A 19,688-nucleotide genomic window follows, 5' to 3' on the forward strand; every position below is an offset into this window, starting at 1 on the left:
TAGCAGTCACAAGCAGGCTAGAGAGGTTTAAGGAGGAAGCTTTTATCTTCATAGCTGCATAAGGCGTGTGAGTGGAGCACCTGCTGTGTGAACAGACATCATCCGTCCTCCAGATCCATGCAGGATACGAGTACGTTTCTGTTTGTCAGGCAGGAGGATTTTCCCAAGTAAATGGGAAGACTGTAATTTGTGACACAAGATAGTGATGGTTTAGAGCCCAGACTTGGGCAGGTTTGAATTGTCTCAGGTAGTGATGGGGAATGAAAGCCACATCAATGAAGAAGTATCAAACAGTTGATGTATCTTGTGAAGTAGGAAACCTCACATTGACAGACCAACATTCCCTCTCCGCATTTTCTCTGAAGATACCCAAAAGCAAGTACTTAATTTTCAGACTGGAAGAAATCTTCTGCACTGAGTGAAATGGATCTTTAGTTTGGCAAGATTAGAAATGCAGTGGTTTTAGATTATGTGAATTTTTAAGCATTACACTTTTTGATCTGGGTTTGGCTGTCAAAAAAGCGATTGTGCTCCTGGCCCTACTTGTGATTGTTTTAAAGCATTGTTGGCCTGTATGTCCTGGCTGTGGCTTTCAGGACTTTTGATAGCAATTAGAATGATGTCAGGCAAGTGTCTTGACAGTGCTGAGGAGTACTCTGTCTTTTCCTTTCCCATGCTGACACTTCAGTTCTTCACAGTTTGCTGATAGTGCCACTGCCACTCATATCAACATGAGCACCTGCCAGTCATGATTCTTGCTTTCAGAATACAGTATCTCATTGAAAGAGAGTACTCTCATAGGAAATATGTCACCTTATTTATCTTTGCTTGTTATTTTGATAGTGCCTTTATCCCAATCAGGATAACAGTGATATTTTCTGGACAACTTTTATCCCTTCCTGTTGGTTGTTATACTTCTGACAGCCTTAAGAGGGAGTTAACTCACGCTTTTTACATGCCAGATCAATATCATTGGTTTTGATAATTTGTTTCTTTTCCACCTCACTTTTCAGTATGTCTGTAGTACTCCTAAGCTGGTGGCACTGGTACAGAAGGTACTGGATTAGGTCAATCCTAGGGCTGCTTGAAAGCCAGGTAAAGCCTTCGTCTTTGTTCAGTGTTTTTTGAACAAGTGGTGGTGCTACACTGTTTTGGGACACTGAGGTAGAAGTTTCTGCTTGTGCAGAGCTGGTTTTAAACTCTGCCAGAGCAGACTTTTGGTACGGATGTTAATTTACAGCAGTCCGGTGGAGGCAACAAAAAGAATCCAGCGGCTGAGCTGGCCCTTGGCACAACAAAGAGGTGAAGAGGCTCTGTGAGAGAGGTGGGAGGCTGTGGCCCACTGCTGCTGGGGAGACCCTTGTAGAAGTGGCATTTGTTCCTTTCCTTTTCCTCAAGAACGTATGAGTATAGGAATAGCAAATCAACTTTATGGGACCTTTTCCACTTCTGCACCTTCCATGGCTTCTCTGCCAGGCTCCATCTTTTCCCCTGCCTGGTCCTTCCCAGAAAGGGCTGACCCAGCCCTGTTCACCTTGCGCTCAGAGCCCTGTGCTGATGCTCTCACCCACAGTGTTAGAGGACCATCCTCATCTGTTCTGTGTCTGGGTTGAGGGGCAGTGATCTCTCTGCAGGTCCAGTTCACATCTCTCCTTGGGCTTCAGAAATGTTTGAATTAGCTTGGACTAAGTGAGGATGCTCTTCTGGGGCATCAGGTACCTTGTCTGCACTTCATTTTGCTGCTGTGAGACACAGCTGGCTGAACTGATTTGTTCCTCTTGAAAAAACAATATAGTCTGAGAATGTGGACTTAGGGGAACAAGAATGTATTAAAGGTCTGCTGCAATCCTTCTGCTGACCAGTGGTAGGAAATAACTCCCTCTTGTGTGTACTTATAACTTATCTTGTCTTTTGTGAGATCCCGTATGTGGACCCTGATGCTAGGCAGCATGGTGTAGCCATGTGCCAGTGGACCAGACCAAGGAAGGAGGGACTATGTGTAGGACAACATGGATGGCAGTGATGGAGGTAGGGCTGAGGTGTGGGCTGGATGCTCTTCCAGGCAGCATGCTTTCAGCATTAGTCTGTGTTAATAGATGTGAGAGCCCTGGGAGCTGCACAGCCTTCAAGTCTTGCTCATGGCATCATTATATGACACTCTGCTATGCTCAGGGGGTCATAGATTAGGCCAACCAGTTGCATTTTGCCTCTTGCCATGTGGAGCAAGTGAGTTTGGAACTGAAATGTGAGACCTAAGATTGCAGCTCAGGGAATGCAAGGTGCTGGCTGACCATGCCTCCAGAACAACTTGGGAGTCTTGGAAGGTCTCCCATGTCTCTAGTTCCTATTCAAATAGGATATTGTGTGTTGATCAGTTGTTGGGGTATGACTTTCACGATAGCTGCTATAATGTCTCTTTTTTGATCCTTCCTCAGTGGCATTAGGGTTTATGTCTTGGCTAAACCAAAGCTGCTGCTAAGATGGCCCCTAAAGAGTGCTTTAAACTACACTGCAGTGATTTTATTTTAATATATTTTATTTGCCATACTGATGTTTTTCTTTTCAAAGTGATTTAAGTAATAAATTAGAATGTGACGGTTTGGATTTCTGATCCAATTAAAGTTTTAAACATTCAATCTTTTATCAACATAAAAGGGAAAGTGTCTCAGAGTCATTTCCTTGTGGGGTTTTGTTTGTTTGTTTTTAAATTTTAAATAGGCACATTTCCTTTGGTTTGTCATTTTTACTTCTTCTTAGTATTAGAATTGTCAGTAGCACAGATGGGAACCCAACACAATGGAGGTTTCGGTGGTTTTATGGGCTGTCTGCTTACTATTGTAATTTTTTTCAGTCTTTGCTGGAAAAATCTGCAAGTATGATTGTCTGAGAAAGTGTAGTTCTCAACCAAAATGTGTCCTTTCCAGATTCTTCAATATTTTAAGATATATAAAACCAGATTCGTAAGCCTGGCTCATTTCTTCTTCCCAGAACTGAAACTAGCTTTTATGTTAGTCATTGATTCTGAATTCTATATAGGCAGTTTAATGGTGGAAAAATAATTTGTAGTACATGAAAAAGATTCTTATTTTCTCAGTTTTAGAAATATAACCCCAGCATTTTAAAAAAGAAATAAATTGTGCTTTTGAAATCCTTACTGGGTATTGCAGCTCCTGCTGCTCCTTGTCGCAAATGCTGAAGATGATGCTGTTAGTCTTGCTTCCAGAGCAGCCTGAAAGATTTGACAATAACTTAGCTTTTGGAGCTGTGTAGTTTCAGTTCTCTGCTGTATGTATCTGTATCAGATACACATACACTTTTATTTTTCTAATTTTTAAATATGTCATTGGCCCTTTATGGTTTGCTTGCAGAAGACGTTATGCTTTGATTTAACAAATATTTCCTTCTCAGCTTCATGCATGAAGTGATCCCACTTCTTTCTGCCAGTCCCTCTCTCTCTGATCATAGACACATCAGTGGTTTTCTGACACATTTTAATGTTTCCTGCCCCAGCTGACTTTGACTCATTCTAGGGATGACAGCCACCCATCTCATTCTCTGTCCCTACTAGGTGGCATTGACCTTATTAGTTCTTTCCTTTTCTCTTTCCATACCTCCTGTCACAGCTATCAGCCCTCTTTTCTCTCAGGCTGCCTAATGAGGTTAACATAATGGTTCAAAACTGAGAGTTGTACTCCATGTCTACTCCATGTGAAGGTTTCTTTGTGTCTGAAACACAGTGGACAGAGCTCCACTGCAGCCTTGCCTTGCTTATGTCCTTTGACCAGCTACAACAAAATTGGTCCTGCCTTGTCTTTTTCTAGTTAAACTGTAAACTCCACATCAGAGTCTCTCATGATGTGTGTTGGAGCAGAATCTGCCTTAATAACTTTGAGCAGCACCTCTTTTATCCATCTCTGTTTCATACAAGAGGTTTTTAGGCAGAAACTGTAGGGTTGCACATTGTATAAATTTGAATATAAATATGCACTGGTTTTGTTTATCGGACGGCAAATTGCATGTTATAGATGGTCTCAGGCTGCCTTCTTCCAGCAGCCCTGCTTGACTGAGGACCCTGATCTTCACAGTCCCTGGGTTTTGTAATGCAAGCAGATTTGTGAATGCACAAAAAGTTTGGCTTGGAGAAACTCCTGAAAGAAAACCCTGGCTCATAATCTGTAAAGTAGTTTTAATAATGAGATTGAATCCTCCATCACTCAAAAACACAGCAGCTTTTCTTTCTCTTCTGGAGTGAAATACAGTAAAGACAAAGAAATTCTGATGAATTAACTGACCTTCAAAAATGGTAGGTTTGGTGAACTGCACCTGGAAGGCTGAAGAGGTAACTGTATGTCATTGCAGGGCTTCATAGCTAATGCTATCCTGAACACAACACTGGAATGCATTCTCTAGTAGTGTGCAGGCTGTAGGCTTGGTTGATTTATTTATTTATTTAGACCTGAGTTGGTGATTTTACGTACTGTCTTCTCTGCACCGCGGAACGGAGAGCATGAAATTGTGCCATGTATTAAATATGCTATTTTTTAGTTCTTGAGTAATTTTTGTAGTTAGAGATACACATAACAAAAACTGGGCTCAGGCAATTTAGAAGAAAGAGCTCAACAAAAAAGTCCTGAAGAAACAGGTTTTCCTTCAAATATAGAAGCAAAGAGCAGAATACTGAAGACTTTTATTCTCATTAGATCTATATCTGGCACCCGAGATAGTGAAGCATTTGGCAGGATTTAAACTATTAAGGTGTTGCCAGCAAAGGGTGATTTTTAGGATGAGCTGATGTCAGGAAAATGAAGGCTGGTCCAAAGATCACTTTTCTTTTAAAAACGTATATTATTTTATTTTAATCAGTTTGGGCCTATTATTTGCCTGAGCTAGTAAACAGAAATCAAGTAAAACATAATGTTTTCCACTTGTCTATCTAGTGTATATATACATATAGCTAGTGGCAGGGGACTCATTTGGTACGTATGTTTATGGTGAGGGTAATTTTCCCTGGTTTGCTGGGAAATTTTTTAGTATAAGATCTAGCTTTAGAGCAGGGAAGAAATTAAGAAATGAATTTTGTGGGAGGGAAGCATCATTTTTAATAGCATTTCATCGAGAGCATCTGGTTGGAAAATATTTTGGGTATGATGTTCTAAAAATGAAAGCAGCAACAATGTACTTTTTATAGCCATTGCTTTAAAACCCCTATATTCCTCTATCTCATCAAGTCCTTATGAATTAGAAAATGAAACATAACACTTGATGGTGTCAGTGTTAAAATGTCTTTTTTGGACCGCAGTTACAAGTTTAAGTCAAAACATGCTTCAATCATCATTCTGAATATTGGATGGTAAAAATAAGCATATATGTTTGCTGTGCACTGATCTGTATATTGCACAGCATAAGAGTTAGATTTGAAGCTGCCTTCCAGTTCTGCAGGCACAGAGGGAAGTGTTAATTTTGTCTTGTAATTGCTGATAAGTTCGTTCTTCAGATATTTAACAAGATGGTGCTTAAACCTTTGAGAGGAGAATAGTTGCTGAACTAAGAAGAGCAGCCTCTTAGTTAAAACAAACATTGGTACTATTTGTGTACTTTCAGCTCAAAATAAATAGCTCATAAATCTATAGTTAGCTATATATATTTGTATGCAAATATTTGTAATTTAAATATTTTTACGCTGTACCAGAAAAGCCATTAACAGTTTATTTTTGCAGGGCTGACAGGCAGCCCTCTAGTCTTCAAAAATTCCACTGCTCAAGAAATAGCTTTAAATTTAAGGAGTAACTCAACATAAAGATACACAATGAAGTCTTGACCCTGTTGTTCCATGATTTCTATGGAATCAGACAGACTACTTGTGTTATGGCTATTTTCACTTGGTTTTTTCTTTGATGTGTTTGTGAAGGACATGCATTTATATATGTGTGTAATAAAAATCAGTGAAATGATACCGTATTATTGGCCCTTCTTTGAAATTCAGTTTCTTCTTTGATTCAAATAGCAGTTACACGTAGGCTAGAGAAGTTCAAAGAAGAGCCTTTGATCTTTCTAGGTGCGTGAAGAACGGTTACAGGGCACTTGCTCTCCCTACAGCATTTACCACTTCTGCAGACTTGTGCAGTGTCCAGGGCAGGTTTATGTGCAGTAGACAAATGTGCTTCTCAGAAAGGACAGTGGTGGAGCACACACTGTCCCGGTTATAATGCACCATCCACTCCTTTTGAAGGCTCTTTTTTTGTGGACACCAAGTCTGTCTGGGATCTGCCTGCTGCAGGTTGGTGTGTGGTAGCAAAAGATGAAGATCGATTATTTGGGGTGGGTTTGTGCATTGTTCTGATACCTGTAAATGTGGATGGTGCCTATTTCTGTCTTTGAAACAGGATTCATGTTACCAGTGAGGGTATTTTTGTTCAAAACAAAAAAAGCTAAGCTAAGGGATGTGCATTGTATTATATATTCAACTAGAATTTTCCTGCTCTTTGTTTAACTTCTACTCTTATTAAACTTCTACCCAGGCAATGAAAAAGATATAGGAAAAATTGGACAAGAATTCAAGACATGTTTGCCTGTTGGAATTTTAGTGCTGCCATACTCCCTGGCTCTAACTTAATATCTTTGCATGATGTACTTCATGGACTTAGTAGGGTATGCAAAGCACAAGCTTAAAACTGCTTTTGTCCTTTGGGCTTCTAGTAATGAAAAGTTTCAAAGCAACTTTGAAAAGGTCTGTCTGAAAACATGTATCTGTGTAAATGCTGGGATAAACCCCAGCTGGCAATATCAAGGGAGTCTGCCATGAGTTCTAATGGAGAAGAATGGTTGAGGTGACATTCCCCTTCACCTCAGATCTGCACAGAAAAACTTCTCTCGAGCTATCTACACCATGAAGGAGCTGGAGGACAGGTATTCTGCATGCACAGCATGGGAACAAAGAGACTTTGATTTTATTCCATAGACTCAATTCTCTGACAGAATAATGAAGTAAATGTTGTTCACACGCACTTACCTCAGCCATGTCCAATCCTGTTTGTAAGAATTACCCATCTCCTTCAGATTTTCTTAGTCTCCTGGGCAGATTGTGTTGCAAAAAAAAGATGAAATCACTTTGAATGTATTTTCTTTATTATGTTATTTTGCATACTTGGACAAGAGGCTTTAAATCCCTGCAGTTCAGGTTGCCTAGAACACAGCATTTTTATGTGGTTTAAAAAAGTGTATGTGCAAAAGTGAATTGTTTGATTGAATGAAATATGACTTTATATGTATGATAATGCAATTGACTTAATTTATGAATGTTTTATATATCAACTGTTCTTCTATTTGTTCAGAAAAACTATTGGAAAACTGAATTTTCAGGAAAGTATTGAACAGTGCTTTTTTGTGTTATTTATAAAGAAGTGACTGTTTTAAGCAGGAGTCCTACTTATTTCACAGGACGATGATCGTACAAGGGTTAATGGTAAAAAGGAAGCATAAAAATGAAACCTGCTTGTAAACATCACCCAAACTAGGAACAGTGTCAACTGGTATCGCCAGCTCTGCCTCCAATGGCATGTAGTCTCCTTTTCTCAGGCACCACCAGTCTTTAAGTTGGTTTGCGCAGAATGGCTTTTTACCAAGATCTTTTCTAATTGTAGTTGTGGAACCTGCCTGACCTGAGGATGCTCCTGGTCTTCCATGGTTATGTCCAACCTGTGACACAAACATAGATCCTTCTTGTGAATTTGGTCACTTCAAAGACTGCAACTATTTCCCTTCAGGTGCAATCAGAATTGGCCACTCTTTAAACTTTTACTCACATAGGGCATGGTGCAGTATGCTTCTCTGATGCAAGGAACATGAATGCAATATAAAACAATGTTAGAGAACCCTTAACTGTCTGCGATTCCTGAATGATGTATTTGAATAGCTGGCTCTTGTGTGGTAGTAATTATTGGATATCTGCAGTCAGAGCAGCTTCTATCTTATATTTATTATTTTAATATTGTGTATGAATGTCACAGATTAGTATTTCTGAAACTTGTGTGCAGACTGAACATCATTTCTGATCTTCATTCTGTGTTTCTAGTCCGGGACTGTGAAGCTGACCAAGCCTGTGGCATTATGGACCCAGCAGGATGTCTGCAAATGGCTGAAGAAACATTGCCCTAATCAGTATCAGATCTACAGTGAGTCATTCAAACAGCACGACATAACTGGTAAAGTATGCACTATCTGAAATACTTTACTTATTTTAAACATGGCGAATTGTTTTACTTTGTTGTTAATAGACTGTGACTGTGCACTGAGGGTTTCTTGTTGATTGTATGACTAGACAGTTGCTAGGTATAGAGTGAGGGGAGAATATACCAGCTTTTGTAGGATGTGGTGAGTCATTTCCTCATCTCTCTGAAAGATGAATTTCAGATTATTCAGGGTTAATATAATGAGGAAAGAAGTCAGTCTGTATGTGGGTAAGGGCCACACCCTGTTCATTTCAAATAGAAACACCCTACCCAATGGCCCCAGTGTTAAGAAACATCCTATGAGGACAAATGTGAATGAATTTTTTCAATTGAGGTGTTTCACTTTCAGATCATTTTCTTAGAGTCCTTAACACATAGGATGGGGGGCAAACCCAGCTGAGCCTCTCCCTAGGTCTGAAGCAGGATCAATACAGCAAGTTCTTTCTGACAGATCTTTGTCTAACTTTGCTTTGGACAATTGGCAATGAAGGAGATTTCTACATCTCTCTATTCCAGTATTTTACAGTCCTTAAAGTTGTTATTTTCCCAGTATCAATCTAAACCATTATTTCCAGCCAGTGAAACTGATTTCTGTCCCAGTCGTAACTCAAATACAAACATTCTTTCTTGCAGCCTTTCCTTTATTGGATGGGGGCTTCCTACTTGCAAACCCTTTCCTTGTCTAGTCTAAAAAATGTTTGTTCTGTCATGGTTTGGGCCTCAAATACCTGCGGGGCCTTCAGAACCTCAACATTTTGTGTCTTGTCATAGAACCATATATTGAAAAGCATAATTGTATTTTATTTTCTTATTTACTTTAGAAATTGATACTGATTTTGTTATCTGCTTCACTTGTTAACTCCTACTCAGTTTAGTGCAGTGGTATTTTAGCTGACCACTTAGAAGGGATGTCAGTTTAGCAGAGTAACTGGATTAATATAAATACAGATGTAACTTGGGAGTTAAATAGCATTTTACTCATATCTAGGCATTAATTAATCTGTAAAAAGTTTATTGTGGAACAGCAATTTGTTCTCTGAAGTGGTGGCATTCAGCCATTTAATATCAAGCAGAGATTTGAGTTTCACATACAAATCTCAGTCTTAACCATAACATATTGCTAACTGATGTATGTCTCAATCTGTGTCTGTTTGTATACGTGTGCTTGTGGTGTTTACATCAATTCCTGTAGATGTTCTTTCCTTCCTGGTAAAACTGAAGTGATTGCAAACATGTCAGACTAAACTACTGATATTTGTTTACTAAGTAGCCATGAATACGGGTACACACTTACATGTGAGAGGTATTGGTTTGCTAAGTGCTGAGTTCTAGTACATACCCATTGTGACCATTTCCTTTAAGTCATCAACTGTTGAATGCAGTCCACAGGAATGTAGTCTGTGTCTCCACCCATGTGTACGGAGCTGACTGCATCCAGAGTGCTATCTGAAAGAGCTGAAACTATTTTTGAGTGCTGTTTTATTATCATATTCTGTTCATAAAATTAAGGCACCAAAATGAAGTTGAAAGGAAGAAAAAGTTGTTTTCATTTCAACATAAACATAGATGGAAACCTTGTAGTTTCAGTGCCAGTGTGCAAAACTTTACAGACCTGTATGAAAAAGAAGAATCAAGATCAATCTTTCACTTTACACAAAAGAGGTACAAGGACAATATTAGTACATGTTAGAAAAGTAAGTCCGCAGGGAAGAAAATAACTTCAATTCAGTGGCAATCAATGTTTGTACAGATTTTAGAGAAGTATACTGTGATAATATTATGAGTGAAATCAATAACTTGGGAAGATACTTCCAGTGCTGTGACTCCAATTATTTGAAATCTAATAAGGGAATAGAACAGTGGATTTGTGGCTCAAAAAAAGTAGAGCATGAAAGGAGCATGGAAACTAATGGATTAAGCCAAGGTCATGTAACTGTTTCCAGATATGGCTATGGAAAGGTGATGTGATTGTTGAAAATTTCTCAGGAATTGAAGTGACTTTACAAGTTGCTTTGATATGGAAAAATATAATGGAAAAGAACTTGAAGAAAGTGACATTAAAAGGATATTTAAACTTTATTTGAAGATCAAATCTAAGACATGGTCATCAGCCAGGAAAGTAGTCCTGGGCAAACATATCTAGCAATTGTTAACCATAGGTGTTGAGAAGTGTGGCATTTTACTTGGGACGCTGTGTGAAGACCTTATAGCAGCCTTCCAATATCTGAAAGGGGCCTACAAGGATGCTGGAGAGGAGCTCTTCACCAAGGACTGTAGAGGTAGGGCAAGGGGGAATGGGTTTAAACTGAAACAGGGGAAGTTCAGGTTAGATATAAGGAAAAAGTTCTTTACTGTGAAGGTGGTGAGATACTGGAACAGGTTGCTCAAGGAAGTTGTGAGTGATCCATCCCTGGCAGTGTTCAAGGCCAGGCTGGACAGAGCCTTGAGCGACATGGTCTGGTGTGAGGCGTTCCTGCCCATGGCAGGGGGGGTTGGAACTGGATGGTTTTAAGGTCCTTTCCAACCCAAACTGTTCTATGATTCTATAATTTGCTGGAAGGATGGAAGAAAGGAAAGAAAGCTTGCTTCACCTCTTTTTTTTAATGCAGTGTTTCCCAGTGTGCTAATGCATGTCTTCAACACATGAGGTTTTAATGCTATGATCATTAAATAAACCTCATTCTGTCAAAGTAATACCCAAGAGGTACCTTGGTCCAAGGGGAGGAATTTGATAGGAGGTCATTGAAAGGACTCAAACCTTTTTAAATTAAACTTTTAAGGAGGAAAGGAACAGGACTCAAGGAAACTACTTTTTAGTTTTAGACAGATCCACAACTTCTGAATATTTATTAAATACCAAATGGCACCTTGGAAAATTAAATATGAACTGCTACTGAAAACCTGCTCTGAATAGCCTTAAAATCAGACTAACTCTATAACCTCTAAAGATGCTTGCATTAAATCAGCATTAAAGATGCTTGCATTAAATCAGCTCTGTTGACATATATTTTTTATTAAATTCATATAAAAAGTTGCTGTTAAATCTGAATTTATTTTTTTTTCACTTCACTAATATCTTTGCAGGTGTTAGGGGTTGATCATATCAGCTGAAATGTTCATGTTGTTGAGCATGTCAGAGATGGTCTCATGATTTAAGGTACTACACTGGAATTTAGAGAAATCCTGGCTCTGTTTCAGGTTATTCTGGTATTCTTAGGATGCATCCTGAATCCTCAGGGGCTAAGTTACTGTCTCCGGAGAGAGAAAGGGATTCTTTTTCTTACCAAAACATTGCCAGATAGCTTTCTGATTTCAAGGACATACATTTAGTTTAATTCTGCCTTTGTTTCATTGAACTCAGCTGAGTTTTGTGCTGCAACCAATGCAGTGAATTGGGGATGAAAGCTGTGCAGTAGAGCACAGGAAGCCTGGGTTTCATTCCTACCTCTGGGGCAGTAAGGATGACCAAAACCAGGAGGCTTTATTCATTATGTTGTGACCTCCTGATAGCGTTCATCTTCCTCATGCATGTTTCAGCATTTGTTCAACAGAGATGAAGATGCCAGCATTGTTAAAGGTGTTGTGATCTGTGTACAAAGGATGTTGTTTGAGCCTGATAAGTCTTTCTGTTAAGAGGTCCATTTCATTTGGAACAACTGCTTGCTTCCCAATCCCTCCCTTAACAAGTGATTACAACTTCATTATTCTTCATCTTTCCATTACTGATGAGTATCACATCAATATATCTCTCATGCCAGTGACACAGTACACCTAATATTGAGGTCTGATGCATGAAGCAAAATGAGATCTTCTGTAAGATGTCCTCCATAGGTGTGCAGCCCAATGTCTACCCCAGTCTGTGTTACCTGACATGGGGCCCTCCAGAGTCTTCTCATAAATCCTACAGGGCAGAAAACTACACAAACTGACACCTTTTCTTAGCTTATTTTATTGGACATTGTTTTATTGTCCCTTATAAACTGGTCACAGCCTGTCCTTTAGGTTGTTTGTTGTTTGTAGAGGACTGGTTTTATGAGCAAGCATAGGACTGGTACCAAGTGAAGAAGGTCCTGGGTCAGGGAAAGGTATCGTAGGAAGTGCTTTAGCCTCCTTTAAAACATTATTAAAGTTTTGATTACCACATTTTTCTCTGTTTGGTCCCAAACCTGTAGCAAGTTTTAAGCATTCCACAGCACTGGTGTATGTCTGAGAAAGCATCTAATTTATTCACAGAAGAAGAAAAGAGGTTTTTAGTAGAAACAGAAAGGAACCTTCATTGTGTCCAAATGGAGGGTATTTATGATAAAATATTAGTTGACTTTATTGTTTTACATTTGACAGTTCTTTTCAGCACAATAGATCTCCCAAGCAGGGTTCATCTGATAGTGATATTGCAGAAGCAATTTCCATCTCCAGCCATCTCTGTGAAGCCTTTTCCTTCTCCATGGTGCAAAGCTTAAGCTAGCCTTGCCCACAGTCCTTATTTATGCTACTTTTCCCTCCTTTTTCTGTGAGGTCTTAACAGCAGTGTTGGTTGGTGGGCTGTCAGATGAATCCTGACTACATCCATCTGGTGTTTAAAATCAAATAAAATCACTGCTTCACCCTGGAGAGAGCTTTTATTCTGCTGCCTGGGTAAGGTCAGACTTACTTGCAGCATTCTTTGTGGAGTTGTGATGCTCATGTTGGAAAATGTGAGTGACTAAAGAGTTTTCCCTGTTTCATACTTGGCTGCTCTTAATTTCTAACATGTGGAACATATCAAAGAGGGATGGGTGTTGGGATAAGGCTCCTGTTTGCATAATATGTGTCAACTGTTCTTTTTGCACAGAAAATAGTCTCAGAAATATAATGAATATAATATCAGTAATATAAGGAATGTAATATAATGAATGTGTTCATATAACATGGAAGTGAAAGAAGTTAGAAGAGCCAAATAGTTGGAAGTGGAAATCTAATTTTCATTATTCAGCCCCTTACTGATAAAGAAAATTTTGCATTAAAGTAATCTCTCGTGTTTTAGGAATGGTTCCTGGGTCTGGCTTTGCAGTCAAGTTATAGCTCAGGCAGTATGTAGTGAACTTCTGCAACAAGAGGCAAAACTGTAATGGCTCATGAGAGATCTGATATGACCAGGCAGGCTCATCTGCAGTTGAGAAGGGGACAATGAGACACTTGAATACTTCATGGAAGTTGTAACTTAAGTATCAACATAGTTGATTATTTTCAGATAAATTGGCTTTTGATAATCTGTGGATGAAAGACATGTCTTTTATGTTGTTTGTTTCGTGGTTGTAAATCTGGAACAGAAGAATGTTTCCTAACTAGCTGCCATGACATCCATCCCTGGCAGTGTTCAAGGCCAGGCTGGGTCCTGGGTGACATGGTTTAGTGCAAGGGGCCAATGCCCGTGGCAGGGGGGTTGGAACTTGATGATCTTAAGATCCTTTCCAACCTTGACTGTTCTATTCTATGATTCTATGACAATCTTCATTGTTCTTCATTGCTAAACCAAGTTGCTGCTTGTGTACAGGAGAAGTAGGCCCTGTGTGTATAAGAAGAAATCAAGTCAATTAGTCGTGCAGTGGAGCCATCTCTTCTGTGCACAAACCAGTAGGGAGTGCCTAATGCCATTATTGGTTACATAAAAGCCTTTGTGGAAGAAGTGATATTATTATCTGTTTAATAGGGTGGGAAAATTGCTGAAGGACGATTGAGGCATTTTTGGCCTTGCTTGCCAATGACATATCAATGTTATTGCCTTTATATTGACTAAATTCAGAATGAATAGTTTCCATGCTTCTGCTCCGTTCTCAGCTGTGAGATCTGCTGTGCAAGTAGCTGATGAATGTTTTACACTGTTTCCTGTCTTACTGGATATTTCTTGGGTCTGGTTGCTTTTCCTTGGTATGCTCTCTTCACTTGTAACTACCTGGCAGGATCTCTCATGGTTTCGATAAATGATTGCTCTACAGCATACTTAGAAGTGAATTGCACTCTGGTTGCCTCTTTTTCTTTACTCTGTCGCTATTATAAGATTTCAGTAAGAGCCATGGTAGCCAGATTTGCTGCAGCTTTTACTCCTACCTGATGTATCACAAAGAATCCAAATTATCTTTGAACTGAGAAGTATAATTCCTGTCCTTTAGCTTCAGATTTGAAATCCCCTGTCAGCTTAGCTCAGATACGTTATTTTGTACCCTTAGAGTGTGGGAATTTAGGTGGCAGGTGGAAAAGGTATATTACTCTTTATTTGAAGCAGTGTATACTTGCTCCTCAGTACTTACTCCTCAAGTGCTGTCAGATGTTCAGGAATTAATGTTTCATAATTATATGCAATGATAATTGGATTATTACTTCCCTCTAACACAAGGGTTTTTTCATTTTTAATTTAATCTTGTTCTATTTATTTTAGTCAACTTTTACTCACTAGAGATTGTATCATCTTTTACCCTTCTCCTTGAAAAGATCTTTGTTGTACAGTCTTTGTAAACCTCATCCACTGTGTTCTCTACAAATGTTCTCTACTGATTCACATCAGTATCATGTAAAACTCACTCCTGGAACCTCTCACTGTGGCAGCCAGTTTTAAAATCAATTTCTGTTTCTTATGTGGAGGGAGCTAAAAATGTGAATTAGGATAAGATACGGAAAACTGTATCAAATACGTTAGCAAAGCCTATTTCAGGAATTCTCAAACCATATTGTAAAGCTCTGTGATATTTCCTAGTTTGCTGATAAGACGGCACAGTGTATCTGCAAGAAGAACGAACACTGATTGTGATCCACAGACAGAGCCAAAAAGCTTAGGAGCTACTGACTTAGCCTTTGGGTGCTTACCCTCTCTATCTTAGGGGACTTAGGCAAGCAAGTGAGATTCATAAGACCAAGAGTAAGAGTGAATTGCTGAAGTGATCAATGGAAGGGTGAAGAATGCCTCCAAACAGAAGAATTTTGTGGATTTAATATAGCAAAGAGAAGATGTTATGAAAACACCCTGTTGTGTTCACTCTGTTTCCTTTGCCCATACTGTTTTGTGACCCATCACATGTTCTTCCTGAAGTATGCTTTTTATCAACTATTTTTTCCTTAGCTGCTTTACAGGGGTATTGATCACTTCAATAATAGTTCTATCATTTTGCCAAGTACTCTGCCCTCTCATTTCATTTCTCAGGAAGTTCTTTTTCTGCAGGTTTTTGGAACCATCACCAACTGTTCGTGATAACATTATTACTTTGCCATGTTCCTTGATCGATCCCTAGGCTGTGTGATCCCATTATCTAGGGGCTATGCAGGGTGAGGCACTGCAGCTACTTGGAGGACCTCCAAGGAACAGCTTGAAACCATAAGATGTAGGATTGTTAACCCTCATGGCACTTCTTTAATTCCTACTTTTTTATTTCCCTGCTTAATTAACATTGATGAACTACTTCAGTGTGGTGCAGAGCAGCCTGGAGGCTTTCCACTCAAAGGGTGGAATCCTTAGTTCAGAAGTAGCCATTGAATATTTAGGCCTTCCTATTACTTGTGCTGATTCCAAGTATTGTGCCCTGACCGAAGTCTCATTAAGCTGGAATTGTGTTGCTTTTTTAAAACTGCTGTATGTGGTGAGTCTGGAACTTATTTTTTCAGCTTGGTTAAACTGCTGGGCTCTCATTTCCTATCAAGTCAGGCTTTCCTGCAGCACTCCAGAAGGCCTGATTCCCATTCTGGTGGGAACCAGGACAAAAACAGGAGGTATTGGAGGGTATCCCTTCAGATTACTTGCGCTGTTGTCTGGAAAGGTGTATCAGTTGTATTTGCTGTGCAGACATGTTTTATGGCTCAGTTGTAGGTAAGGAAACTAGATGGGGAAAATTTCAGTGATTAAATGGAAGAGTTGTTAGAGGACCTCGCAATTCTTCACTTTGAAGAAGTGAATTAATTTGCTGCTTAGTGGGTGTTTGTGATACCAGTAAGCAGCTAGAGCTGAGTCTTTTTATTTCAGCTTGTTACTTGCCAGCATGTGCTATTCATGATACGGGGATTTAGTCTCAGTGTAATCTTATAATTATTTGGCAGTGTTCCCCAGTCTCATACTGCAGCTAACCTGATGGTGAAACACAGAAGGAAACTCTCCTGAAATGTGAACCTGGAGGAAGCCACAGCTGAGAGTGTGACTTCTGTTTTGTGACACAAACGAGGGAGTGCACGTTCAATCTCTCTGATCCCATCGGTCTGCGATTTGCGTTCCTTCTCTCTCCTCCAGCTCTCACCGTTGCCTAATCAATCCCCTGCCACTCTTCCCAAGCCAGACATCCTCCAGTTCTGCTGTGATCCCAGTTTCTTTGCAGTCTCTTTTTTCTTAATACATATGTAGGTGACAAATCCATGCTTGCACAAATGGATTAACCCCTCTCCAAAGTGTTGCCCTCTGTCGGGTCCCAACGTTCTCAGCTACTTTCTACTTTACCTCCTCGAGAGCTGGGCTCGCCCTGTGCAGGTGCCCCAGCTACCCCGCTGTGGCTGAGCGAAGGCACACAGGCTGCAGTGCTCCCCGTGCCTCCGGGATGGTGTTTAGTGCGCTTGGGGAAACTGCGGGTGTTTTACCTGTTCCGCACAGCCTGGACCGCAGCAAGGCTGCGCCGGCGGGTGCGGCGCGACGCCGCGGGGGGGCGCTGGCGCACCGGACACCGCCCGCAGTGGGAGCAGCGCAGGGCTGGATCCCGCCGGTCGCAGTGAACCCGGGTTGCAGCAACCCCTCCAAGTTCCTGCAGGGGCTTATCCCAGCCGAGCATCAGAGTTTGTGTGATCGGTGGCGGCTGCGCTGGGGAGCGTGTAAGAGAAGCCAGCCCTTACCCCCAGCTTTCAGTCTCTTCATAGAACCAGAGAATGGTTTGGGTTGGAAGGCACCTGAAAGATCATCCAGTTCCAACCCCTCTGCTACAGACAGGGACACCTCACACTAGACCAGGGTGCTCAAAGCTCCATTCAGCCTGGCCCCAAACACTTCCAGGGAGGTCCTGAATTTTTTATGTCCCTGTGAAAATGATTCTAGGTTTGGAAATAGCAGCCCAGCCACGTGAGCCTTTTAAAGAAAGCCAAGGGACCAGAGGAAAAAGCACTTCTTTCTTCCCTACCTCCCCTGTATGATAATAAAAATAAAACCCGAAGGTGCTTTCTTTTTTTAACAGCTCAAGTGCTAAAACAGCTGGCCTCTGAAAGTCAAGGTTTGCCAAAGGAATAGCCTTCAGTAAGGAAAAAAAGTGCCTTCCAGTGCTCCAGTGAAAATTGTTTGATGTGATATAGTTAATTGAACAGGTTGAAAGTCTGACAGGGTCTGGTACAGTGCACTTGACACTGAGCTTTATCCTTGTTATCACAGAATGCACAGCGGAAGGAGATCACAAATACCTGGCTCTTTTAGTAAAGATATAAGGCCCCAGCTCCAGCATTTTCCTCGGAAGTCAGCTCTTCGAACTACAACAGCAACAAAAAGGGCTGGATTCTGTCTGGATTCCTGCGTTCAGGAATTGATTTTTCAGCCCTTCACCCACCAAGGATCTGCACATCCTGTGAAGTGTTTATCTGACTCCTCAGATCCTAGAGGTGATCAGCACTCAGTTAATGCAGGAAAAGCTTCCTGTCCTGTGTGCAGCCAGAGGAACTGCTTGCTACTCAAAAAGGGGAATCCACTGTGAGAAACTTCTGTCTTTTAATTGATACTGAGGGAAGTGCAACCCCATTTTTGAAAAGGTGAGAAAAAGGAAGACCCAGGGAACTACAACCCAGTCAGTGCCTCCTCTGTGCCCAGGAACATCATGGAGCAGATCCTGCTGGATAATATGCTAAGGCACATGGACAGTAAGGGTGGTGATTGGTGAGAGCCAACATGGCTTCACCGAGGGCTAATCATGCCTGACCAATGGTCCTATGACTTTTTTATCCATGAAGAGAAGCCCTACACATACAGAAGTAAGCCTAGATACACAAAATATAGGAACTTAATAAGCCATTTTGGTCTGAAACAAGGATATGTAGATTAATTCATGAACCTTCTTAACAATGTGCACTAAAGGTGTGACTCCTTCAAAAACCCCAGCAAAATACAGTCTTCCCTCCCCTGAGGTTTCATTAACCTTTTAGAGTCCCAAAGTACTTATCAGAGGCAAACACTGTTATATAGCAATCAACATGAAGTGATTAACCTCACATAAAACTTGGGGGATTCTTGTTCTAATGGCTTCTTACTAACTACAGCTACAATCTAGCATAATTCAATATGCGAGCGCATATTGTTGCTGCAGAAAATCAGGTGCTCTGTTCTTACTGTGCTTCAGTGGCTGCTATTATAGCCTGCTGTGCATTTTTAGTCTTTCAGGACTACATTGCTGTATATTTACAACAGAAACGGGGTTAAAGGATGAAAAAACCTGAAACAAACCCAAATAAAAAAGCCCTGAAAGAAACCCAAACCTAATTCCAGCACATCATCTATTACACAGGAGTCTTCAGAACCTCAGGAGCCTGCACCTTAGGCTGTGCAGACCTCACCCTGTTCCCCAATAGCTCAGCTTGAAGCACAGTGGAATTCCTGCCCACCGGGTTGGTAAGAGAAGCCTCCAAGTTCCACAGACAAAAATGCTGCTGCTTAATCACTGACTAAAACAATCCGAATGCTCCCCCAAGGGAAATCTGAGGGTTTGTTCTGTTTTGTGAAACACTGAACAATGATCCCTTGAGGAAATGTGTATCTTTTGTCAGTGTGCCGTGTATTTGAGACAAGCCGTCAGTGTAATCCCAGTCCTGTCAACTGTGCTGACAGGGCACCTGCATTGCGCAGGGCCTGGTGACGTTGTGCTGTGATTAGAGGGAGGTCTTTTGCAGATGTCTCTGATCCCCCACACCAGTTTATGTTATAAACCGCAGTCACTTTCTCTGCAGCTTCTGTTGGGTGCAGTGAATTGTGGAATTGAGGTTACTTACCTGTTCACAGGTTAAAATCATCCAGTCCTGGAATTATTTAGGTTGGAAGGGTCCTTTTGAGATCAGTCCAATCTCCTGCTCAAACAGGGTCAGGCAGAACAGGTTGTCCAGGACCATATCCAGTTGGGTTTTGAGTATTGGCTCAGGTGTTCTATTTAGTCAAAGTTTTCCTTGACTGTCATGTTGAAAGTACACTTTTTAATGTTTGCTTTGCATAGGTTATGTAGATTTTATTTTGCAGGACATGTTTGTGGTCTAAATATAATAAACAGCTCAGAGCCTGAAGATGGATTAATAAGGTTATTTAAAAAATGGTGCCAAATGTTGAATAATCCCAAATGGCCTATAAGGAAATGTTTGTTACGAGGTCTAATTTTTTTGTGGCCATTGTTAAGTTTAAACATTGTCTGGAGAAATGCCAGGAATGTGACAGTCTGTTCTGAGCATATCAAACTTATGAAGTACTGCAATCCAATCTGCTGTCAAGCACTAGTT

At 40.6% G+C, this 19,688-nt stretch overlaps 1 protein-coding gene across 2 annotated transcripts in view; it reads left to right on the forward strand.

The window, feature by feature from the left end:
- SAMD12 (sterile alpha motif domain containing 12) overlaps positions 1 to 19,688 on the forward strand; it is a 167,382-nt gene that overhangs the window by 34,843 nt on the left and 112,851 nt on the right. For both annotated transcript variants that reach the window (XM_034064667.1, XM_034064663.1), the window contains exon 3: positions 8,072 to 8,201. In XM_034064667.1, the coding sequence (XP_033920558.1) occupies positions 8,072 to 8,201 (130 nt within the window). The remainder of the gene's footprint in view (positions 1 to 8,071; positions 8,202 to 19,688) is intronic.

This window comes from Melopsittacus undulatus, chromosome 1 (assembly GCF_012275295.1).
Source record: "Melopsittacus undulatus isolate bMelUnd1 chromosome 1, bMelUnd1.mat.Z, whole genome shotgun sequence".
Classification (NCBI taxonomy): domain Eukaryota; kingdom Metazoa; phylum Chordata; class Aves; order Psittaciformes; family Psittaculidae; genus Melopsittacus; species Melopsittacus undulatus.